Below are 21156 nucleotides of genomic sequence, written 5' to 3'. Positions count from 1 at the left end.
TCGCTGACCCCAAAGATGCCCCTTTCCGTTGCACTTCTCCAACAGTGACCTTTAGAGATTTCCTACCTCACCATCCTGCTCACTGTGCCCGGTGGCCACATAAATATGGGTCCTTATCCAGCCTAGTGGACAGTGGCTAAAAGAATGGGCCCCTGTGTCACATTATATTTACACCTCATGGAAACAGGAGCCAATGGATTACCAATTAGAAGTTCCTAGAAACAATTTTTAAAAAGTAGAGTAAAAATATGCTTCAATCATATTACATTTAAAGGGATTTTAGGGGTCCAAATAATTGTAAAACCAGTTCCATTTCTCAAAACCAATATTTTTTTCCCCCACACAATAAATGCACCTATAAATTAAAACGTTTAATTAACTAACTAAAAGAATACAAAAAGAATTTGCATTGTTAAACTGCTGCTTTGAAATACTAGCAAAGATCACACACACACAAGAGGAAGCTTGTAGGTCCAATCTAATCCATCACATTCTAAATATAATCCACATATTCCATTTTTACATATTTATCACTGTGTTATCGTTAAGCTCGAGTAGCATGTTTAATAATATCATGTTTGTATGCTTTTCCTGATTGGTTTGCTCCAGATTAGTTGGCAGGTGGTGTATGGTCACAAGGATAATTATGTGGATCGTGGCCTATGAAATGCTAAACCAGATGCGATTTATTTAAAGGGTAGGTGTTGGGTGAAGAAAAGATTATAAGGCTGAACCACCTTGTTATGTTTCATAGGTGTGCCTTTAGAGTCTGGAAGAAACCCTGTTTATGGCCCTACAGCTTGCAAAAGGATGCAGACGCATTGAACTTTTTCACATTTTGTGAATATACAAACAGACACCAATGATTTTTCGTGGAATTAAACGTGATAAGCCAGCACAAAATTGTCAGGTTGAAGAAAGAGGATGAGTTCACTTTCACTATATTTGAGAAGTAGAAGAAAAATTATGCATAGTTCTCACAATGTTGTTTACAAATAAAAATTTGTTTTCTTTAGGCCCCTGTGTTAATACTTTAACCACATTTTGAGGCAGTAAAGGCTTCAGGACTTTAGGGTATGTCTCTAGCTGTTTGTAAGTCTTGACTGAAAACGTTGCCTTTTTTTCCCCCTAAAATCAGATTGGATACATTGTCTGAACAGCAACTTCCAAGTCTTGCCACAGATGCTCGAGATTACACTGATTTTATCCACTGTATTGTAGCTCTAGCAAAATCTTGAGGGTATTTGTCCTTGCTGCAGTCTTTCGCAGCCTCTGACCAACTTCCCTGCCCCACCTGATGAAAAGCATGCCCACAGCATGATGCGGCCACCACAATGCTTAACAGTGGGGATGGTGCGATTAAAGTAGTTTCCTGTGTTACATTCACCTGGACTTCATGGCTTACCATCAAACACCTCAGGTCTTTAGATAAGCAGCATTTATACAGAAATTAAAATACACACAGGTGGAATCACTTGGGTGGTTCCACCAGTGTGTATCTGGAGACGAATTGGCAGCACAAATATGACCTACTTTACATCGATTTATCAATAAACTTCAATAAAATGCTATTTCATTTGCGGCAGTAAGCTGACAACATTAAAACAAGTTCAACGAGTATTAATACTGTTCCAAGGCAGTTTATTAGTGATGTTATTGACATTTACGTCGAATGGAGGCTTTAGCCGCCTGATGGAACCGTTAAGCAGTCCCATGAGGGCTACAGCTAATGACGTTAGCTAGTCCGATATACATGCACTGTTTGGCAAGAAAGTCACACTTTTATTTTTAGCTCTCAGGGCAGCAAATTAAATTAAACATGACTTTGACGTTAGGCCTCAAGTAGTGTTTTATTTTTATTCGACTACACAAGACAACGTAATTCTTACATTTGGAAGACCCGTACGAGAGGCAACAGGCCAAAGAGGCGCATATTATTATAAAAAAAATAGCCTTTGTATTTATTTTTCTAATCAAACGGGCGGTATATTAATGTCGCAGAGGTGAAAAAAAAAACGTTCTTACCCAGCACGTAAATCGTAGCAAAGTTTCATGAACACTGAGATTCCCTCCGGTGCAGCTTTTATCCTTCCGTACACCTGCTGCTGCTCAGGACGTCCAAATTAGCGCCTGCCTCACGACGACGACTGCTTTATAGGTCCATCCATCCCTGCAATGTCCGCCGCTCTTTCCGCTCAGCACCGTCCAAACGAATGTATCGTCCTGAGATTGTTGCGGTTAGACGGACAGACTGACCATTAAAACTGAAGAAATACAATTTTTTAATTCAAGCTGCGTCCCTCTCGTCCCCGGAGAGCACCTTATGAGCTACTACTTACAGAGACAAACATGCCCTTTCTGCCTCTTTCTGGTTGAAAACACAGCAACAAGCGGCGAGCTGGGCAAAGCAAATATTGTCAGTGCCGTTTCTTAAAGGGGCCGCGGCTCGTTTACTGGCGTTCCGGGGACGACCGGATGTGAGAGGCGTTAGCTCTCCCTAGCACCGACTAGTGGCCGCTACAGTCATAGTGATAAATTATAAAACAGGTGGAAAAGCAAATGACTTGAGAAATCGCGATTAAACGCTCTAAAAGACATAAAAAACGGAATTATCACCACAACTATCACAGAACTATAGTTGGTGGAAGGGGTCCTTAAAGTTTTCTGGAAATCACCTAAAGCAGGGGTGTCCAAAGTGAAGCCCGGGGGTCATTTGTGGCCCTTGGAACAATTTTGTGTGGCCCCTGAACGCAGCTCAATTTTTGCACTCCAGTGGGCACTTTTGTCATTTTTGTCAGAGGAGATTTTCAATGACAATTTAATTATTCTTTAATAGAGCAAGAGTTCTTTGAAGAAAGTTCAAATTTTTGTTGCTGGAATTCACTAAAGATTTTTAAGACCAATGAAACAAAAGAAAGGTTGACAAACTCTGCTCCTTTCTTTTAATAAGGCAAAAAAAAAAAACGGACTACTTTGTATCATTAAAATATTGCATGTTTAGTTTATTGTTGAGTAGGTAAAAAGACAAGAATTCACAACAATATTATTTTAAGTTGAAAAACAAATTTACCCCCTGAGTAGTGCAAAACGTCTGCACACCACTGACCTAAAGTGTGTACAGTGTGACATTTAAGGGCACAAGTGGGGCCACAACTATCCCTAAAATGCAAGTCACCTTTGACCAAATTCCCTAAAGTTTACTCAGCCCATATGGGACGATGCATGTTTTGGTAAGTGGATGTTTTCATCAAAAGCCAGTGATGAAAATCATTTCACATTACTATTGTTTTTGTTACAATTACACAGTTTTGTTACAATGATACTCTGGCTGGTCAAATCTGAACTAGATTTGTCTACATTGATTAAAGATGCTTTAAACCACAGTTTGAGAGTTATAAAATCTTCATTGTATTTTTCATAGATAAAATAGCAATTTTAATGTTGTTGTGGCATTAAGACCACCTTTCCATAAACGAGCACATGAAAATTTTGAACAAAGTTTGTCCAAAACGTATTTCATCCTAACCAGTTATTCTCTTAAAACATTTAACTAAATTGCCTTGGATTGATTTTTTACTTTAAATATTTACTTACAGGAGCGACTGCAGCAGGCATAATACATTACTACTTGTTTTCACTTTCATTCACCTTATTTTGTACGACCAAATTAAACCTTACCAACATCCATGCCTCTGTTGCAATACTAAGTAATTAAGCAGTTCTTAAAAGCTTAAACTAGCCTCTTGTTGGTGGTTTGAGGCCAGTTGAGCAAGCATATTATGGTGCTTTTACAGAGGGAAGAGTCAGAGAAGGAGAAACAAGAGTCAACTGACTCCTGACCCTTGAGATGAGACCATAGATTAGGAGAAGGTAAGCACAAGTACTTTCTGTGTCTGGTGTAAGACTACCAATGAGTTCAGTTAGCATCCCCAGAATCCAGTGCTATCTAGAGTTTTCGCCTGGCTGTCCTGCTGCTGCCATGCTGCCTGCTTCCTGATTAAACTTTAACCATACCATCCTCTAGAACCCAACATAACACATGAAGGAACAAAAAAAATCATATTCAATACCCCTGTCTTTTGCATTTACGCGCTAGAAAACCAGACAAATCCATGTCTGGAACCTGTTTGTCAGGTGGGCTGAAGACAGCTTGAGAGTAAGTGCACATCAAGATTAGCTCCACATTTGTCTGTAGACAGATTTTGGAGGCAACGTGATAGAGATCTCACCATACAGTGACCCTGAGCAAGGCTGGCATTTAAAAAGTCTTGGGTTTTATGTATCACGATATAATTAAATGATCTGATCTTCATCCAGTTCTAAAAGTAGTCAATCCTGACTCCAAAGGACACAACAGATTCCACATGTCACTGGAGTTTGGTCACCTATAACACACGTGTGTGTGTGTTAACACAGTGCCAAACAGGAAAGACATCAGCAAAGAGCTGAGAGAAGGCATTATTGTCATCCATCAACCTTGGAAGGGTTATACAGCCATTTCCAACACACAATGACAATAAATCTAATTTTATCCTAACTTTTTTATTTTGCCATGGGATATATTATTCACCCAAATGGAAGACATTTAACATGGTTGCTAATCTTCCCAGGAGTGGACAACCCAGCAAATTCACTCCGAGATCAGACGATGCAATTCTCAAAGAAACTATAAAAAGCCCAAGAGCTCCATCTCAGAATGTACAGGCCTTGTGTATCATGTTGAATTTCAAAGTTTGTGTCAGTTCAATTCACAAAAAGCTGAATAAGTATGGCTGTCCTGCTGGAAGGTGAACCTCCGTCCCAGTCTCAAATCACAGACAAACTGACAGGTTTTGCTCAAGACTATCCCTGTATTTAGTACAATCCATCTTTCCCTTGACTCAGACCAGTTTCCCAGTCCTAGCTGTTGAAAAATATCTTCACAGCATGATGGTGCCACCACCATGTTTCACTGTGGGGATGGTGTTCTTGAGGTGATGGGATGTGTTGGGTTTGCGCCAGACATAGCGTTTTTCTTGGTGGCCGAAAAGTTCTATTTTAGTCTCATCTGACCAGAGCACCTTCCTCCATACATTTGGTCAATCCTTTGGTCAAACTAAAAATATACCTTCTAATTTTTAACACTAATTAATGGCCTTTTTCCGGCCACTCTTCCACAAAGCTCAGCTTTATGGGCTGTAGTCCCTATTGTGGTCCTATGGACAGATACTCCAGTCTCTGCTGTGCAACTCATTTGGTTTCTGTGCTGCCTCTCTCATGAATGCCCTCCTTGCCAGGTCTGTGAGATTTGGTGGGTGGCCCTCTTATGACAGGTTTGTTGTGCTACCATGTCCTTTCCATTTGATGATGGATCTGATTGTGCTCATGGGGAACATCACATATTTATATATGTTCTTATAACCCCAACCTGACTTGTACTTCTCAACAACTTTATCCCTGACTTGTTTGGAGAGCTCCTTGGTCTTCATTCGTGATGCCTCTTGCTAAATGGTGCAGCAGTCTCTGGGGCCTTTCAGAAAAGGTGTGTTTATACTGACATTATGTGACTTTTGAAAGTAATTGGTTGCACCAGAACTTTTTGGGGGCTACATAGTAAAGGGGGTGGATAAATGTGCACATGTCAATTTCCAGCTTTTTCTTTGTTTTTAATTCTTTTTTTTTATAGATATTTTTCTCATTTCACTTCAGCATCGTACACTATTTAGTTCAGATTCATCACATAAAATACGATTAAACAACACTGACATTACAGGTTGGAACGTAAGAAAACAGGCAAAAAAAGCTTCCAGACTTGTAGGTTTTTGAAAAATGCTGGGATGGGACGGTAAAAGAGGTTTGCATAAGCAAATGTCCACTAGCACCATTGTAAAGAACAGGTGGCTAAAACTTTAGCTATGTTTTTTAATTCCTATTAGAATAATTGAAGAAATAAAATTGTAGTACAACAATCTATTAAATTTATTTGCTAAATAATGTAGAATGCCACACTAGTTAGTCTTGAGACATTAATTTAATTCCCTATGCTCAGATTATTTGGGATTTACTTGTCATAGATAATTAAACATCTCTTAGGTATTTCACTCCCTGAAATCAGTCATAAATCACTTATGAATTACTGTTATGCAATCTTGTTAAAAGCCAAAATAAACACCCAAACCACCATTGTTTAACAGTTAACCTTCTAATTCACATGTTTCCATGTTAGTTTTTTGAAACATAACTAAATGTGGCTATCCATCGTCTGACTCTGTGCTTTTCAGGAGCTCATTAACAAATATAATCCAAAACGTGATCTGTAAACACACCAAATGGGATTGGGCACCAAAGAAAGGAACTAATGCTCTCAGATTGGATATCCATTGCTCCTTCATAAACACACACATGTATAGGAACTACTGCTGCTGCTGAGGTTTCCTCAAATCCTCCCTCTGTGCTTATTTACAAACTCCGTAATAAACCTCTTCATCTAAACCAGCATTTTCTGGCAGGCTGCACAGTCAGGAATGTCTTATGCAACTGTCAGACCCTCCAGAGTCATTTATAGAACAGTTGGGAGGAGGAGGAAGGGAAGGATGGATGACGTCGCTGCTGATATAAATGCCACATTGAAGAGATAGTTGCTTAAAGTGTAAACACGTTGTGTTTTGCTTTTGATTTTTTAGTAAATGACAAGAAATATCCAAGATATGTTGCAGAAACTAACACTGTGTTGGAGCTTTGATAATATTTGAAAATGACATTTCTATTCACTTTCCAGGCAACACTACATTCTATGTAAGTCTGGACTGATAGTTTAAAGGTAACAGGAGACATCAGACTGGCTGAAAATAAAAATAAATCTGGTTTACCATTAAGCACTGTGTTACATGATATGCAGGGAGATATGAAGTGTAAAAGAAACTGATTTCCACATTTACTTTGACTTGGGATGAATCCAAAATAATCATGTCCTATCTTGCCAACTTGTTTGTACAACCATTCCTGGATTGCAGACCTGGGAGACACTCCAATAAAATGTTTGGATTAAGGCAATCTTGTCTTGGAACAAGGTAAAAGTGATTTTATTAAAACATTTATTTTAAATGTTGAATGTAATCAAGATTTGCTATCATCACTTAATAAAAACACCAACCCTTTGAGAAGAAAACATGTTCTAGCAATGGTTCTTAATCTTTTTAAAACCTTAGTATACACAAAGGTCACTGATATAACATTTTTTAAAATATCACACTTCTTCGGTTTTTGGATTTGCTGTCTTTCTTGACACAAGGTTGTTGTCTAAAACTCTTCGCCTTTGCCTGTGGCACACCCACCTACTGTCAGTCATGAGGACGTTTGAAACTGGAGCCAACACAGGAGGGGCTCGTCCAGAGTGCCATTCATGCATGAACCACCACTGCCTCTAAGCATCGGTTTTCTGGCTTAAAATGTGCCCTTTCTTTTTTAAACCAATTGTGTAAAGTGGGAGTAAACATGCACATGCATGCACAATATTCTTAGCCTTTATAGTTTACTTATCAAATGAGGACAAACAAAGCTGTTATAGGTCAATCCGGGATTTCAAGACAGCTAATTGTATGTTTATATTTATATACATTTTTGGCTCGTGGGTAAAAAAAGCGCACCATTTACTGAGGCTTTCAGTCCTAAGCATAGCAGTTCTTCTCCCAGCTGGGACCATTTTCTGCATGTCTTCCTATCCTGTCTGTCTGGCAATTGTAAAATAAAAACCACCAGTGAAACAAATTCCTAGATAAGACAGCACTGATCTTGTAACGGATATTCCATACCATTGTAGTTATGAGTGGGTTTATTTTCTCTACCAGTAGATGGCAGAATTGCACCAGTCAACCACCTCCCCCATGTGCAGCCGTGCTCTGCCCTGTACTCTACCCAGGTTGCCAACTGTAGCTCTGGTGCAAGTGAATAATTCAGTTTGTCTGGCAATGATGGGACAGAGATAAAGAAAACATCAGAGTGTCAGTTCGATAGCCCTCTGAGAGCAGTTACAGTGTGCATACACAGTGTCTCAGGTGTCAAGGCAGTCCATGAAAGTTCATGAAACATAATAGGGATGCTGGACGACATCCTTAACTATACGCACACCACTAACAGGTTTCAAGACTGCAACTAATCTAACCACACATTTTGACAAGGAGTCTCTTTTGACACTTCTTACTGTCTTTGACACCACAGATGAGGACCGACTTCAGTTGGCATAACAACTAACCTCCTAAAGGGCTGGTGAAATTTGATTCTGCCATCTACCGTTTCAGTCAGCTTGCTTACAATTGTTTAGCAAGCTGTACCCACAAGTAAGCCCTCAAGGAGTTTATGCAACAAACCTCGACGTTCGAGGCCAGGACATGGCTTGTGGCATTCCAAAGAAACTGTAAAATGCTTGACTGTGAGACCAGAGAAGTGGATTACATAGCTTGTAGTTATAATTTAAATTTTTTTCCTATTATAAATATAAACACATACATATACATACATATATATATATATAAATAATTCTGGAACTTTTTGACCACTTTTCCTAACGTACCAGTGTGGTCAGACACTGATGTCGGACATGTGGACCTAGCTCAGAGTCTCTGCTCTGATTTAACCCAGAGGATCAAGGCCGGAACTCTGTGAAGAGGAGTCAGATTCTTCCACACCAAACTTGTTCATGCTTACCAGTTTTTTCTTTACAGCAACCATGTTTCATTTCACCCACCAAACCCAAAGAGGAAAGAGAAAGCTGAAAATTAGGACTTTTTTAATTTTACAATCACAATCATCAGTTTTTTTTCCAGTGTTTAAAAACATGAAAAAATAAATATACATCCTTTTACAAAACATTGTCCAGTGTTTAGCGTCATACAAAAGCAAAGGGACATTTATCAACAACAGTGTAAAACATTGAGAGTGTGCAATGCAAAAGGGGGAGTGGTAATCTGGCTGTACACATTTCCGTATTATCTGGGAAATTTGGGTTGCTTTTGAAAAAAACAAAATGTTATTATTAAGAGGTGATGAATATATAAATTAGATTCACGAGTATGGAATGACATGGTTACTGTAACTTGTAACCTTGGTAACCAATCGAACAAACGGGTGGATCCCAACCGATGGCAGACTTCCACTTCTTTCAAAAAAGAATTAAAAAAAATACATTTATCCACTACTGTATGGAGTACTCAGCCAGGGTATTTGTTACCACACCATGAAAGCCTATAAGGTACAAGTGAATAAGGGCCACAGTCCAAAAGAAAGGCACAATCTTGTCATCTTCCCAACATTTTTAAGGCATTTCTTTTTTTTTTGTTTACAAACTTGTTCTCAGCTTCAGCTGAAATACAAAATAATTACTTCTTTTTCACTTAAAATATATCTACACAATAATTACACTCTAAATACACTGCACTGAGAGGCTTGTAGAGACTTTGAAATGTAATAAAACAGAGCGCTCGGCACACGCATCCTCCACTGTTGGGCTCAGATGAGTTCATTGATAACAGATGCTTGAAGGGGCTGTGGTCTTTGAAGTCCTCTTGGACTACACGTGTACCAGCTTGAGATCATTTATCAGACTTTCTCTGGCAAATAGAAACTGTCCTCCAGAATCTTCAAATCATTGTAAGGCATTCATTGTAAAGGCATTCTTTCTGTAGTTTTGGCACGTCTCCAGACTTATATCTTGTTAAGGCGTTCCCTTTATTCTCTCTCACATCCTTATCTCTGTTGTCCCAGGCAGTCCTAAAGTCTGCCATTAATACTGCTCGCTAAGACATGAAAGGGGGCATGGACGGGTAGATCCGACGTTTACCCAAAGTTCAGCCACCCTCCATCTTTATCTCACGTTTTTTTAATCAACTCTTCTCTTCTTGGCTCTCTTCCTGTCAGCAGGCATCTTCTCTCACAAGGGCGGGCTGGTTTGGAATTGCCTGACGGGTCAGATTGAAGTCTCGTTACTGCCACTGGTAGAGGAGGAAAAAGTCGCCGGGGGAAAGGAGAGGGAGGGGAGATGCAGGGAGTAAGTATGCAGGGAGAGAGAAGGGAAGAGGAGAACATGCAAGGTGAAAATGGATGCAGGGATGCAGGAGGTCAGTGGGCAGTGGCAGAGCAGGATGGGTGCATCATTTCATGCTAAACAGTGCCTGGTAAATGTATTCATACCCCTTTACATTTTGTCAGGTTACAACCACAAGCTTCAATGTATTTTACTGGGATTTCATGTGATAGACTAGTGTGGAGCAGTGCCTGATTGTGAAGTGGAAAGAACATGATACAGATAACAGATCCACACTACATTTCATTTTTTCTAAACTATAAATACCAAGTGTCTTTTTCCGTCCTCTTCACGATTATGTGCTACTTTGTGTTGGTCTATCTCATAAAATTGCAATAAAACACATTGAAGCTTGTGGTTGTAACGTGATGAAATGTGAAAAAGTTCCGGGGATATGAAAACTCTTGCAAGGCACTGCAAGTAACTTTTTCTCTTTTAATCAACAGAAGACAAATTACACTGACTCAGATGGCAAGCACTTACATCATCCAGCATCATTCATTCCTCCATTTAAGGAATGAGTCAACTTAACGATTACTACTACCCATGCTTTATAACTCATGCAAAGAGGCTGATGTTAAACCATCATTGTTGCTACATCCCGACATTCTTTGCTTACTCTGAGTCGGAGTTGTTTCCTCCATTCACCGTCCCTGACTTTAAGTGCATGGCCACTCCCCCGTTGGTCTCCCGGTAGATACCCCCCGGTGATGGCCCGATGGGAATCTGAGGGCGGGGAGCGACAGGCGGCTTTACCAGGGAGCTGTGGTCGTGGTTGCCGAGGCGACCGCCTCCGTCAGTGGAGGCCTGTGACGACGGCCGGGAAGAAGGTGTAATGACGTTGACAGAGGAGGGAGGCAGGGCAGAGGTGTTGTAGTTGTTAATGGGCGGAGGAGAGGTGATGGTGGGGGAGTTGTAGTCGCTCAGCTTCTCTCTCAGGCGGTTCTTCATGTTCTTGTCGGTGAGCGGAGGAGGGTAGCTGATCTTGTTCTTTAAGATACCTGACCAGGACAAATGATCAGGTTAGCGTGTTTCAGGTTGAATCGTTTTCATTTTTTGTAGGTTAGTTGCTTCTCTTACCTTTTCTCTGCTCTGGCTGGTGGTTGCTGTTGCTGTTGGGTTGGCCAGCAGGCGCCATGTCTTTAGCATTACCGGGCATTTGCTTGTCTCTCTCCAGGAGACCATCCCTCTCTCTTTCACCAATGTGGTTCAGTTTATTTTCAGGATGCAGCTCCACGTTCACCTTGGTCTCGACCTTCAGCCTGTCTGTCCCGGCTGGGTCCTCGCTATCACTAGCTGTGGTGCCCTCTGTTGGCCAGTAAGGTCTCACATGGTTGGAAACAGTATCACCTGGGAGGAAGAAAGGAGACATGCAGATGTTAAAGTGAAAAAACATTTAGTTTAAATGTTGAAAAATCTGGCTCAATTTGCTGAAGTGCTTGGTTAACGCTGGCATGTTTCCTCTCTAAAGTAATATGATATTTTGGCCTATAAGATACTTGGATGTCGTTATAGTCATTCGAGTGTGAAAAAAAAAAACATATAGAAAAAGTTCTTGATAGGGAGCCAGAACTGATATTTGGGATAGGATTACATCATCCCTAACTTCAGGGCTTTTCATACCTCTATATCAGGGATGCTAATAAATGTGGAGAGTGCTGTGTATATTCATTAAGCACAACATACCACCAAAGCTCAACACATAAGCCAGACACACAACAGAAAAGTAACAAAGCAACAACTTTAAATCATATTGGTTAAAAATATATTTCAAAATTGGTAATGTTAAATGATTAAACTGACTACAGGTGAAAAGAAGTTGGTAATGAAAAAATAACCCTTCAGAAACTCTGAGTGGAAGCAAAATATACAGGGCAGCCGTGGTTTTATGTTTTTTGGATACAATCTGGGTTAGCACCCGAACATCCCTTTCAGTCAGCTTCCTGTTGCGTCGACATTTAATCCTGTTGGATGTGGTTCGTCCTTCTTGGTGGTATGCTGACATTACCCTGGATACCGTGGCTCTTGGTACATCACAAAGACTTGCTGTCTTGGTCACAGATGCGCCAGCAAGACGTGCACCAACAATTTGTCCTCTTTTGAACTCTGGTATGTCACCCATAATGTTGTGTGCATTTCAATATTTTGAGCAAAACTGTGCTCTTACCCTACTAATTGAACCTTCACACTCTGCTCTTACTGGTGCAATGTGCAATCAATGAAGACTGGCTACCAGGCTTGTCCAATTTAACCATGAAGCCTCCCACACTAAAATGACAGGTGTTTCAGTTTCATTGTCCAACCCCTGTAGGTGCATTCTCTATAAATTAGAATACATCATAAAAATAATTTAGTTCAGTAATCCAATCAAAAAGTACAATTCATTTAGATTTATCACAAACAGATGATGTATTTTAATAGCTTATTTCTGTTAATTTTGATGGATACGGTTTACAGCTAATGTAACTCCAAAATAAAACGTCTACAAAAAACTAGAACATTACATACAGCAGAGTATATAAACTAGGAGGTGATCAGCTGGAAACTGATAAGGTGATGATTTAAAATTCTAATTATCCTGGTTGCTTTTTCATCATTTTTCACTTCGTCCTTCCACTCAACTTTCCATTGATATGACTGGAAACACCCCTTATAATATGTCAATAGCAACAGATTTCAGTTTGAAATCCCTTTTTACTTGGTGTCGCATTTTATTTTAATAACTTTCAGTTTTACAGATTACATAGCAGGACTGATGATTACCTTTTGGGGTGCTGTGAAGGGGTCTCTCATTGTTCCATTTAGGCTTGACATCCAAATCATCATCCTCACTGTCAGAGGAGTGGGAGGAGGCGTAGGAGGAGCTGTGTTCATCAACAGACAACTCACTGTCTGAGTCAGAGTCTGCTGGGAATAGGAAAGGAAGGACCTCTATCACACAAACCCAGAGATAAATGTGCCATAACATAATCATCTATGAGCACATAAATCCGCTCACCATCTCCTTTGGTACCATTTCTGTGGAAAAGAGGTCCATCTAGATCTGTGTGTCCTTTAGCTGTTCCTGAGGAGCTGGGCTTCTGACCCGACTCCTCCCTATAAAGATCCGGACGGATAACAAAGGGATACAGATAGAGGAGGCAGGAGGTAAAAACAGGAGTGAAGAGTAGAGGTTAGGAGATATTCAGAGGAGGCAGAGAGGGGAAGTACAGCATTACTGGAAGTTAATTCAAGCCTCAACTTGTCATTTTTGTCAACTAATGTTCAAGAGCTGAAACATCACACATCTCTCATTACAAAACATCTGCCCCTGTTGTTTGCTTTGACGGAACTAAAATTAAAATGTCTCCAGGTCAGGTGAATGTAAATACATTAACAGAAATAAAACAAGCCACTAATTGAGGATTTATGGCCAACTAATTGTTGAACAATAACTGGTACTATCTTCACGCTGAGCAACCATTTTGAGCCTTTTAGTCCAAAACATAAATTATGTTTAGATTCCATTCCCTGCTGATCATAAATAACTAGCTGATGAGTCAAAAAACACATTTTAATTTTCTTTTGTTCTCTCTAGTTGCAGCCGTTTATTCCAGGATTGAGAAATTTGCTGGAGGGAAAATTTGCTACCAGAGACTCTGAGCTGTCTGATGGCTGATCTGAGAGAAGCTTCTGGAAGCAGCTGAGAACTTGCAAACCGCTGCAGGGAGGAAGTGTAAATGTCTGCATTACAGTCCCACTTATACAGGTACAGTCCCTTTCTCCTCCTCCCTACTTTTTCAATTTCTCCTCTCTCTGTTTTACACCCTGTGTTTTAACCAATAATGTAATATATTGCATTATAACACCAATAATGTAAGTTAATACATAATTGGAGCAGCATAGAAAAGATAATTTGAAAGAGTGTTAGCCAATTATGTCTTACATAAACAGAAATGCATCTGTTCTTTGCTGTTGTGTGCATTTTGCTAATCAAAAACACATATAGTAAATGGCAAAGTCATATTCAATTATTCAAGGATATGTGGTTCTGAGAATTATTTGATGCACTAAATATTTACATATAGTACATCAAATAATTCAATTTTATATTTTTGAATTGAAATCATTAGACAACTGAACATGTCTCCAAAATGTAAGATCTTTTTCACTGCGTTCCTTCACAAACTGCATTTGGAGTAATGTCTTCTTCCTCACTGAGTGGCCTTTAAGCCCATATCAGTAACTTCAAAGGCAATCTCATTTTATTTGCTAACAAGGCTAATGTCTATAACCTGCAGCAAATTTATTCTAGAATATTTGAGTAAAAAAGAAGTTGATTAAACAATTGCTAGGGCATAACATTAAAAAAGAGAGCAACACTGGATTTATATTTACTGTGTTGCTGCCTGAAAGAGTTACCATTAGTGAGCAAAAGCTATGCACACTAAATAGCTTCTTAGCTAAATGTCTTTATTTTTTGCTAACATGGCTTATTACCCCAAACTTGCAGCTGAGGTTCATGTCATCTTATGTTTGTAGTAAAATAGTTCAGGACACAGTAACAAAAATAGTTGACCAGTCAAAAATTATTCATGAAGATGTTGCTACACCAAAACAGCTAGAATGAGTGAGAAAAGGCTATGCTACATATGCTAAGCCAAAACAAAGACTCAAGATATTACTACTGTAAATCACAATATCTAGATGTATTTTACACCAAATTGAAAACACGTCAGGCACAACATTTTGTTTTTAAAACACCAGAACAACAAAATCCTTTTGTTTTTGCTAGCAGAATGCTAGAACTGCTCTAGTTCAAAGCAATGTAATGAAATAATACAACTGTTTTAATAATAGTTATCCAAATAGCTTTTGGTTCTAGTGTGTTAAATCAATTTTAAATATTCCTTAAACAACTTAACGGTATAATGCTCATGCAAACAATGATAGCGAATGCTAACAGTTATTATGTTATGAGATATAGTTTCATTTTGTTGCATAAAACAATACTACAAATGGCAACAATTTACAAAAATAGTAATTGGACACAGCTGCGTTGTGTGTTTTATAGGTTTTATTAAGAGTGGAAATTTGGTCCATTGTGTTTGTACTGGGTTTTCAAAATAAGGCCACAAGCTATGCATGGAGAATCTCAGCGTGGCCATTCAATGCAGGTGCCATCATATTGCAGCATGCATGTGAGAGAAACATATGAAAAGAGAGAAACCTCCAATAATGTAGAAAATGTGACTTAGCAGGAGTTTGGATAATGTAGATAATCATGACTAAACAACAAACAGTCTGCATAGCAGCAGATTGCAAAGCGTTTTGTGTGCGTTAGTAAATTTTAGACATTTGACGCATCAGCGGACAAGCCAAAAGGAGGAACAAAGACAGAAATCACCAAACAGCGACACAGTGATCATGCAGGGCTGTAGTAAAAGCAGCCATGCAGTCAGTGGGCGTGGTGTACCTGAGTGCATAAGCCAAGTAGCTGCTGCGGCTCTTGGCTGACCTGAGTGTACTGTCCAAGGAGACGTTAGACTCGCCGATGGCTGTGCGATACAGCGGGCCATCCTCTGCGTATGTGTTGCAGTTGAGAGAGCGCTGAGGATTGAGAACAAAAGTGAATTTATTTTAAAAAGTATCGCAGATCTTCTAGGTTAGATTTCATATAGCTTCAAAATGCATTTCTTAATAAAGAAATAAATCCACTTACAGTGAGTAAGGAAGCCCTTGTGGTGCTGGAGTCATCCTGTACAGTCTTTTTACCTGTGAAGACATTCTTGAGGTTTTTCCTCACTTCTTTGTTGAAGATCACATGGAAGAAGAAGATAAAGACCCCCTGTGGAAGACATTTAAAACGCTATAAATTGCCATGCTGAAACCCGTTTTTAATCAAAAAGTTACATTTAAATAGGAATAGGTGTTTTAAGAAGTCGCATAGATTTACCTGCAAGCAACTGAAGATGGCAAACAGATAGTGAAAAGTCATTACGTCACTGTTGACTGCCATGAGACCAAGCAGCCAGGTGGCACTGATGAGTAGCAGGAGGAGGAATGCCATACGCAGTGCAGGACTGAGTTTAAGTGAATAAACAGTAGAGTTATGTGAAGGACTGAATGCTGTGATATATGTGGAATGGTTAAGGTGACTAAGACACTTACATAGCTCCTGACCTCTCCACAACCTTCTGCCTTCGACCACAGGAAGCCTTTGCGGCTAAAATGAAGATCACTATGTTCACCTTCAATCAGGAGAAGAAAAAAACTGTTTATTTGCAGAACAGTTTGCTTATTTTTCTTATTTTACTGTACTTCGTTGATGCACATTCCTTTAGGGTGCTTTAGGGAACCTACATTTTGAGACATCTTTGGGATAAAAACAGGAAATCTGGAGAAATTTAGTGCATTAACTTCAGTGGATATATGTCATATGACAAAATTGCAAATATGTTTTTGCAAAAAATATCATGATCTATAGGCTATGTAGAGTATGTAAATAAATGTAATTAGTTTTATGCACTGGTTTATCATCCATTCACACTTTCTGTTAAATTATATTTAGTTACATCAACCTGTCCAGGGACTACAGGTGGAAATTAGCATTTCGGCTACAACATGGCATCATGCATTTTTCCTTTTGAAAAGGTCAATGAAATGTTGTGTTTTGTCCGTGTGTAAATAAAAAGGTCAACATCATCAAAAGTAGCTATTATCATTATGAAACTGCGATAATGTCATGCACTTACAAGAACAACCACAAAGATGGGTCCTGCGAAGCTCCAGATGAGTGTATCATGCACAGAAAGCCAGCAGAAATCTGGATTTCCATAACCCTGAGGATCAAGGCCGACTGCCAAACCTACACACAACGACACACACAAATAAATAAATAAATAAATGCCACAATTATTTTTTCAAACATCAAAATGTCTGTAAAGTTATATGTCTTTCAGGCATTGTTCTCATTGGCTGGTTCTCTGTGATGTGTATCTTAGATGGAAATGTAGTATTAGTTCTAACAAATAGTAACATCTCAGTCATGCTAAAAGTCATGCTAAAAGAGCGAGCATGAATCAACAAATCTAGACTACACGTGCTAAACAGCTTTTTAGCAAAACAAATGCCTTAAATCCCAAAACCTGTAGCTATTTTTATTTTTTTATTTGCTGTAAAATTGTTGTCAATTAAACACTTTACCACATTGTAATTATTTGTTCACAAAATGGGGACCGCTAGACTTAGCATGGCCAGCCTATTGTCACTGCATTTGCTAGCATGGCTTATCTCCCAAAATCTTCAGCTAATGCTAATAGCTGTTGTTATTTCACCTGTAAACTCTCTTATGAAAATGTTCAACCTTCACATAGATACTGTGCCCTTCACATTTAGTGCATCCCCTTGGACAAAGACTCAGGGGTCCAATCATTTTTGGCTATTCCTCATAATGGGAAAGACCGGAGAATATGCATTTCATATAAGGTGTGCAGTGAAGTAAGCAGGATGGTAACTCACTACAATAGTAGAGTGCAGGAAAGTGCAGGAAATTTTAGGATGCTACTGGAATAAACAAAGGATTTATTACAAGGCGTTTTACACATCTTTACAATTGAAGCCAGAAACTGTGGAGGGCACTGTATCTGAATGCTACCCCATGCTCTCCAAACAGGCTAAAGGTGCTAACTCCATTAGGATCCGTGACTTCACAGTTTGACCCTTGCTGACCATCTGCCTTGTCTCTGAGTGTGCGTCTCACCGGTGATGATAGCCGGTATGCCCCAGCCAATGGCGTAGTAGAACCTCATGTGGCCGTGGTTGATGTTCCGCAGCTCGGTCAGCATGCGGTAGATGTGCAGCCCCTCCACGAACGTCCAGGCGAAGGTGCACATGTAGAAGAAGTGGAGGAGGATGGCGATCACCGTGCACACAAACTAGCAGGAGAAGGGCAAGGAGGGAAAAAAAAAAAGAAAGTTAGGGTGAGTAGAGCAAAGCCATTCTTCAATATTAGCAACAGCTTTGTGTTTTTACAGCCTATTCCAGTTCAATAACATCCTAATCCTAATTCTAGCCTTTTACATCTCACCAAATCAGATTCAGGACTATTAAAAACATCCCTAAGAAGAAATAATTAACTATTAATGATTAGTTTTCTAGTTGCTCTGCTACAGCTTAAGGAGTAGAGCCTCTCTCCATTGCTTTTTTGCTGTCTCCCATCTCAATCATCTGTTGCCACGTAACAGGAATGCAGTATGTCAGGGAATGTTCTAACAGTTGCTATATAGCATATCTAAGCAATTCTATGTACGTCTGCATAGATCAGAGAGGGAGAAAGGGAGAAGCTGCTCTGACAGATTATAAATCTTGCAGCACAAAACCAAGGGCACGACATGACAGCATTTACTAAGTCGGATGTGCCCTCACACACACACACACTTATGCCTAGACTCAAAATGCACAATCTGCACTAAATGCAAGAAAGAAAGATTAATACGTTTAAGTTTGTAGCTGAAATTCAAAAAGGTGCAAATAATTTGACACATGCAAAAGTTAAATCACAAATCAGTGAAAGCTGGGACATTCTACAAAAAGTAAATACCTTTTTTAGCTAATCTGGTGCTGTATGTCTTATTTTTTAACCTGCTGCATTAGTCTGCACTGGTGAATGATCGTTATGGTTGCTAGAGCTGAAAGCATGCCCACAAACCTTACCTTACAGTAATGGCAGGTGAGAAAAACCCTTAGGCATTTTTTTCCAGTCAAATTAATCATCATATGAGCAGAGATTATTTTACTGTTGCTCAAAACGGCAAACATTCTCCACGTTGTGGGTCCAATTATGTTGGAAAGCGCCTCATGCCCACTGTTAAGTATTGTGAAGGATCTGTGATGATCCCGGGAGCCTCGTTAGAGTGGCCTTGTAAACTCTTAGAAATATAAGAAGATTTTCATAAAAATCTTGCAGACTCTACCAGAAAACTGAAAATGGGTAATTGCTGGGTTTGTAAGCAGGATAAGGATTCTAAACATAAGGCTAACCCAACACAGAAATGGTTTACCAGACTCCAAATCAATGTTCCTTTATAGCCATCTCAGTTTCTAGACCTAAATCTTACAGAAATCCTAAAGAAAAGAGTTATGAATGATGAATGCACTCAAATTAAGGGTTATGTAGATTCTCCCACAGGAGTGTCAAGAGCTCTGTACATTAATTCTTTAAAGCTGAACTATGATATTTAATCATCCTAGATTTTCTAATCTCACAGCTGCTTGCATATAAACAAAGAATAACTCACCAATAAATAAAAAAAATTCTATTTCTGCACTGTAGGCATGCAAAAGATGTATCCAGTTAAAGCTGAGAAGTTGTTTTAGGAAAGCTATGCCAGGATCTACCACCCTGAGGCCTCCCACTGCTGCCATGTAACAGTCGGAGCATGCCTACACTGACTGGTGTGTACGTACATGCGTGAATCCCACTGTCTGAGTCAACAGACGTGAAAGACACTTCATCAAATGTGTGTGTGAGCACATGTGTGAATCTGGTCAGAATATGGTACCAACTCTGTGTCAGACTGGATTAGCTTGTTTGGATTTCTCTCCTTTAAAATAAACACAAACAACACCTGACACACATTTTAATATAAGTGTTTAACAAGTTAGTAATCAGCATATTATGGAAAACATAATGATTTTTGGCCTACATGCAAAACTGTATGTGTGATGGAAAATTAACACTGCACATCACCCTGAACACAGAATGAAACATGGTGGTTGCAGTATCATGGTTCAAACCTGAATCCAATTGAGAATCTGAGGCAAGACTTCAAAACCATTATTCACAGACTTGCACTTGTCATTGCATGAAAAGTTGGTTTTACAACCTATTGACTCAGGAGGTATGAATACAAATAACCACAACATTTTTCAGACCTTCATTTGTAAAACATTTTGTATTTCATTTCCTTTTGCTTTCATTCCACAGTTATGCATCACTTTTTTGTTTCCTTATCTCAACAAATTCTAATAAAACCCATTGAACTTTGAGGTTGTAATTTGACAAAGTGTGAAAAGTGGTGTAGAAGGTGTGAAATGAAACTAAACTTACCATGTTGTCTGTCTGATTGATGCCGAGCAGGAAGACTAGCTCAGAGAAGAAGAGTGTTGCCACCAGGTTCCTGTGGATGGCGTGCAGGTTGGAGCGAAGTCGGTGCAGGAGGCACAACAGGATGAAGGTGAGGAGGAGGAGGAACAGGGAGACGGACACTGTGGTGTAAGTGACGATCTTCAGTGGGAGGACATCACCGTGCTGGTTGGAGAACAAAACAAAGATTTCACATCAAGCTATAGAAACAGGTTTAGCTGCATGATTTGAATGAAACTTCCTGACTTTACCTCTCTCTTTGAAATGTCCATCAGCACAGCAAAGCTCGTCATGTGGTTACACTGGCAGCTGATGTGGCTGTTGTTCCTGTTGAGCACCTCGCAGCCTTTGGAGGACCAGCCACCTGAACCTCCGATCCTAAACCAGTCAGTTTTCAGTAAAGTAGACTTAAGCAAAGGCATCTATTAACAGATTTTATGTGAAAAAGCTTCATAACATTTCAGCTACTGAACAGTAGCATGTGTGTAGTCTAACTCACGAGGAAGAGTGGTCCCAAAAAACGCAGACAGGTTTTGTCCGCTCCTCTGTCTCCAGCAGGGTATACTCCAAGGTGATTGGGGGGTCCAGGATTGGAGGAAGGGGTGGACCCTCACTATGGACTGTGGCACTTACTATTGCTGTGTTGATCACTGGACGGTTGGGGAGCCTGCAAGTCATAGCATAATTACAGGTGTTATTAAAATAGTGGGTGTTGCTACATTATTTCATGGCTCCTTTATGGACTATACTGGAGTAGTTATGTTGAAGGAGTTATGGGCTGGTGACCAAATGCTGATTGGCGATCCGGTGGTCTGAAACTCAAAACTACAATCTTTTTCTGATCAGCGAACGCACCATATCTAAGAAGCACAAGTTTACGATAACAACAACATTCTTCAGTGTGGAAGTGTTTACTGAGTTAAGAAGACTCAAAGTTAACTATTTTCAGTAATAGTCATTTTTGAAAAAGGTG

At 39.6% G+C, this 21156-nt stretch overlaps 2 protein-coding genes across 2 annotated transcripts in view; both read right to left on the bottom strand.

The window, feature by feature from the left end:
* gramd4a (GRAM domain containing 4a) overlaps positions 1–2436 on the bottom strand; it is a 53421-nt gene extending 50985 nt beyond the window's left edge. The window contains exon 1 of the mRNA XM_047389624.1: positions 2026–2436. Coding sequence (XP_047245580.1) covers positions 2026–2054 — 29 coding nt within the window. The 5' untranslated portion in view covers positions 2055–2436. The remainder of the gene's footprint in view (positions 1–2025) is intronic.
* A 6311-nt stretch (positions 2437–8747) lies between these two features.
* The window catches only part of celsr1a (cadherin EGF LAG seven-pass G-type receptor 1a), a 52001-nt gene continuing 39592 nt past the window's right edge, over positions 8748–21156 (bottom strand). Inside the window, exons 22-35 of the mRNA XM_047389985.1 lie at positions 20683–20850; positions 20435–20561; positions 20148–20348; positions 17799–17973; positions 16792–16904; positions 16208–16287; positions 15993–16119; positions 15759–15884; positions 15513–15646; positions 13056–13153; positions 12821–12961; positions 11138–11407; positions 10677–11058; positions 8748–9932 (exon numbers count right to left, since the gene is read on the bottom strand). Of these exons, the coding sequence (XP_047245941.1) occupies positions 9905–9932; positions 10677–11058; positions 11138–11407; positions 12821–12961; positions 13056–13153; positions 15513–15646; positions 15759–15884; positions 15993–16119; positions 16208–16287; positions 16792–16904; positions 17799–17973; positions 20148–20348; positions 20435–20561; positions 20683–20850 (2170 nt within the window). The 3' untranslated portion in view covers positions 8748–9904. The remainder of the gene's footprint in view (positions 9933–10676; positions 11059–11137; positions 11408–12820; positions 12962–13055; positions 13154–15512; positions 15647–15758; positions 15885–15992; positions 16120–16207; positions 16288–16791; positions 16905–17798; positions 17974–20147; positions 20349–20434; positions 20562–20682; positions 20851–21156) is intronic.

The sequence above is a fragment of the Girardinichthys multiradiatus genome, chromosome 17 (assembly GCF_021462225.1).
Source record: "Girardinichthys multiradiatus isolate DD_20200921_A chromosome 17, DD_fGirMul_XY1, whole genome shotgun sequence".
Taxonomy (NCBI): domain Eukaryota; kingdom Metazoa; phylum Chordata; class Actinopteri; order Cyprinodontiformes; family Goodeidae; genus Girardinichthys; species Girardinichthys multiradiatus.
Note: the sequence above shows the minus strand (reverse complement) of the source record. Positions and strands in the feature narration are given on the sequence as shown.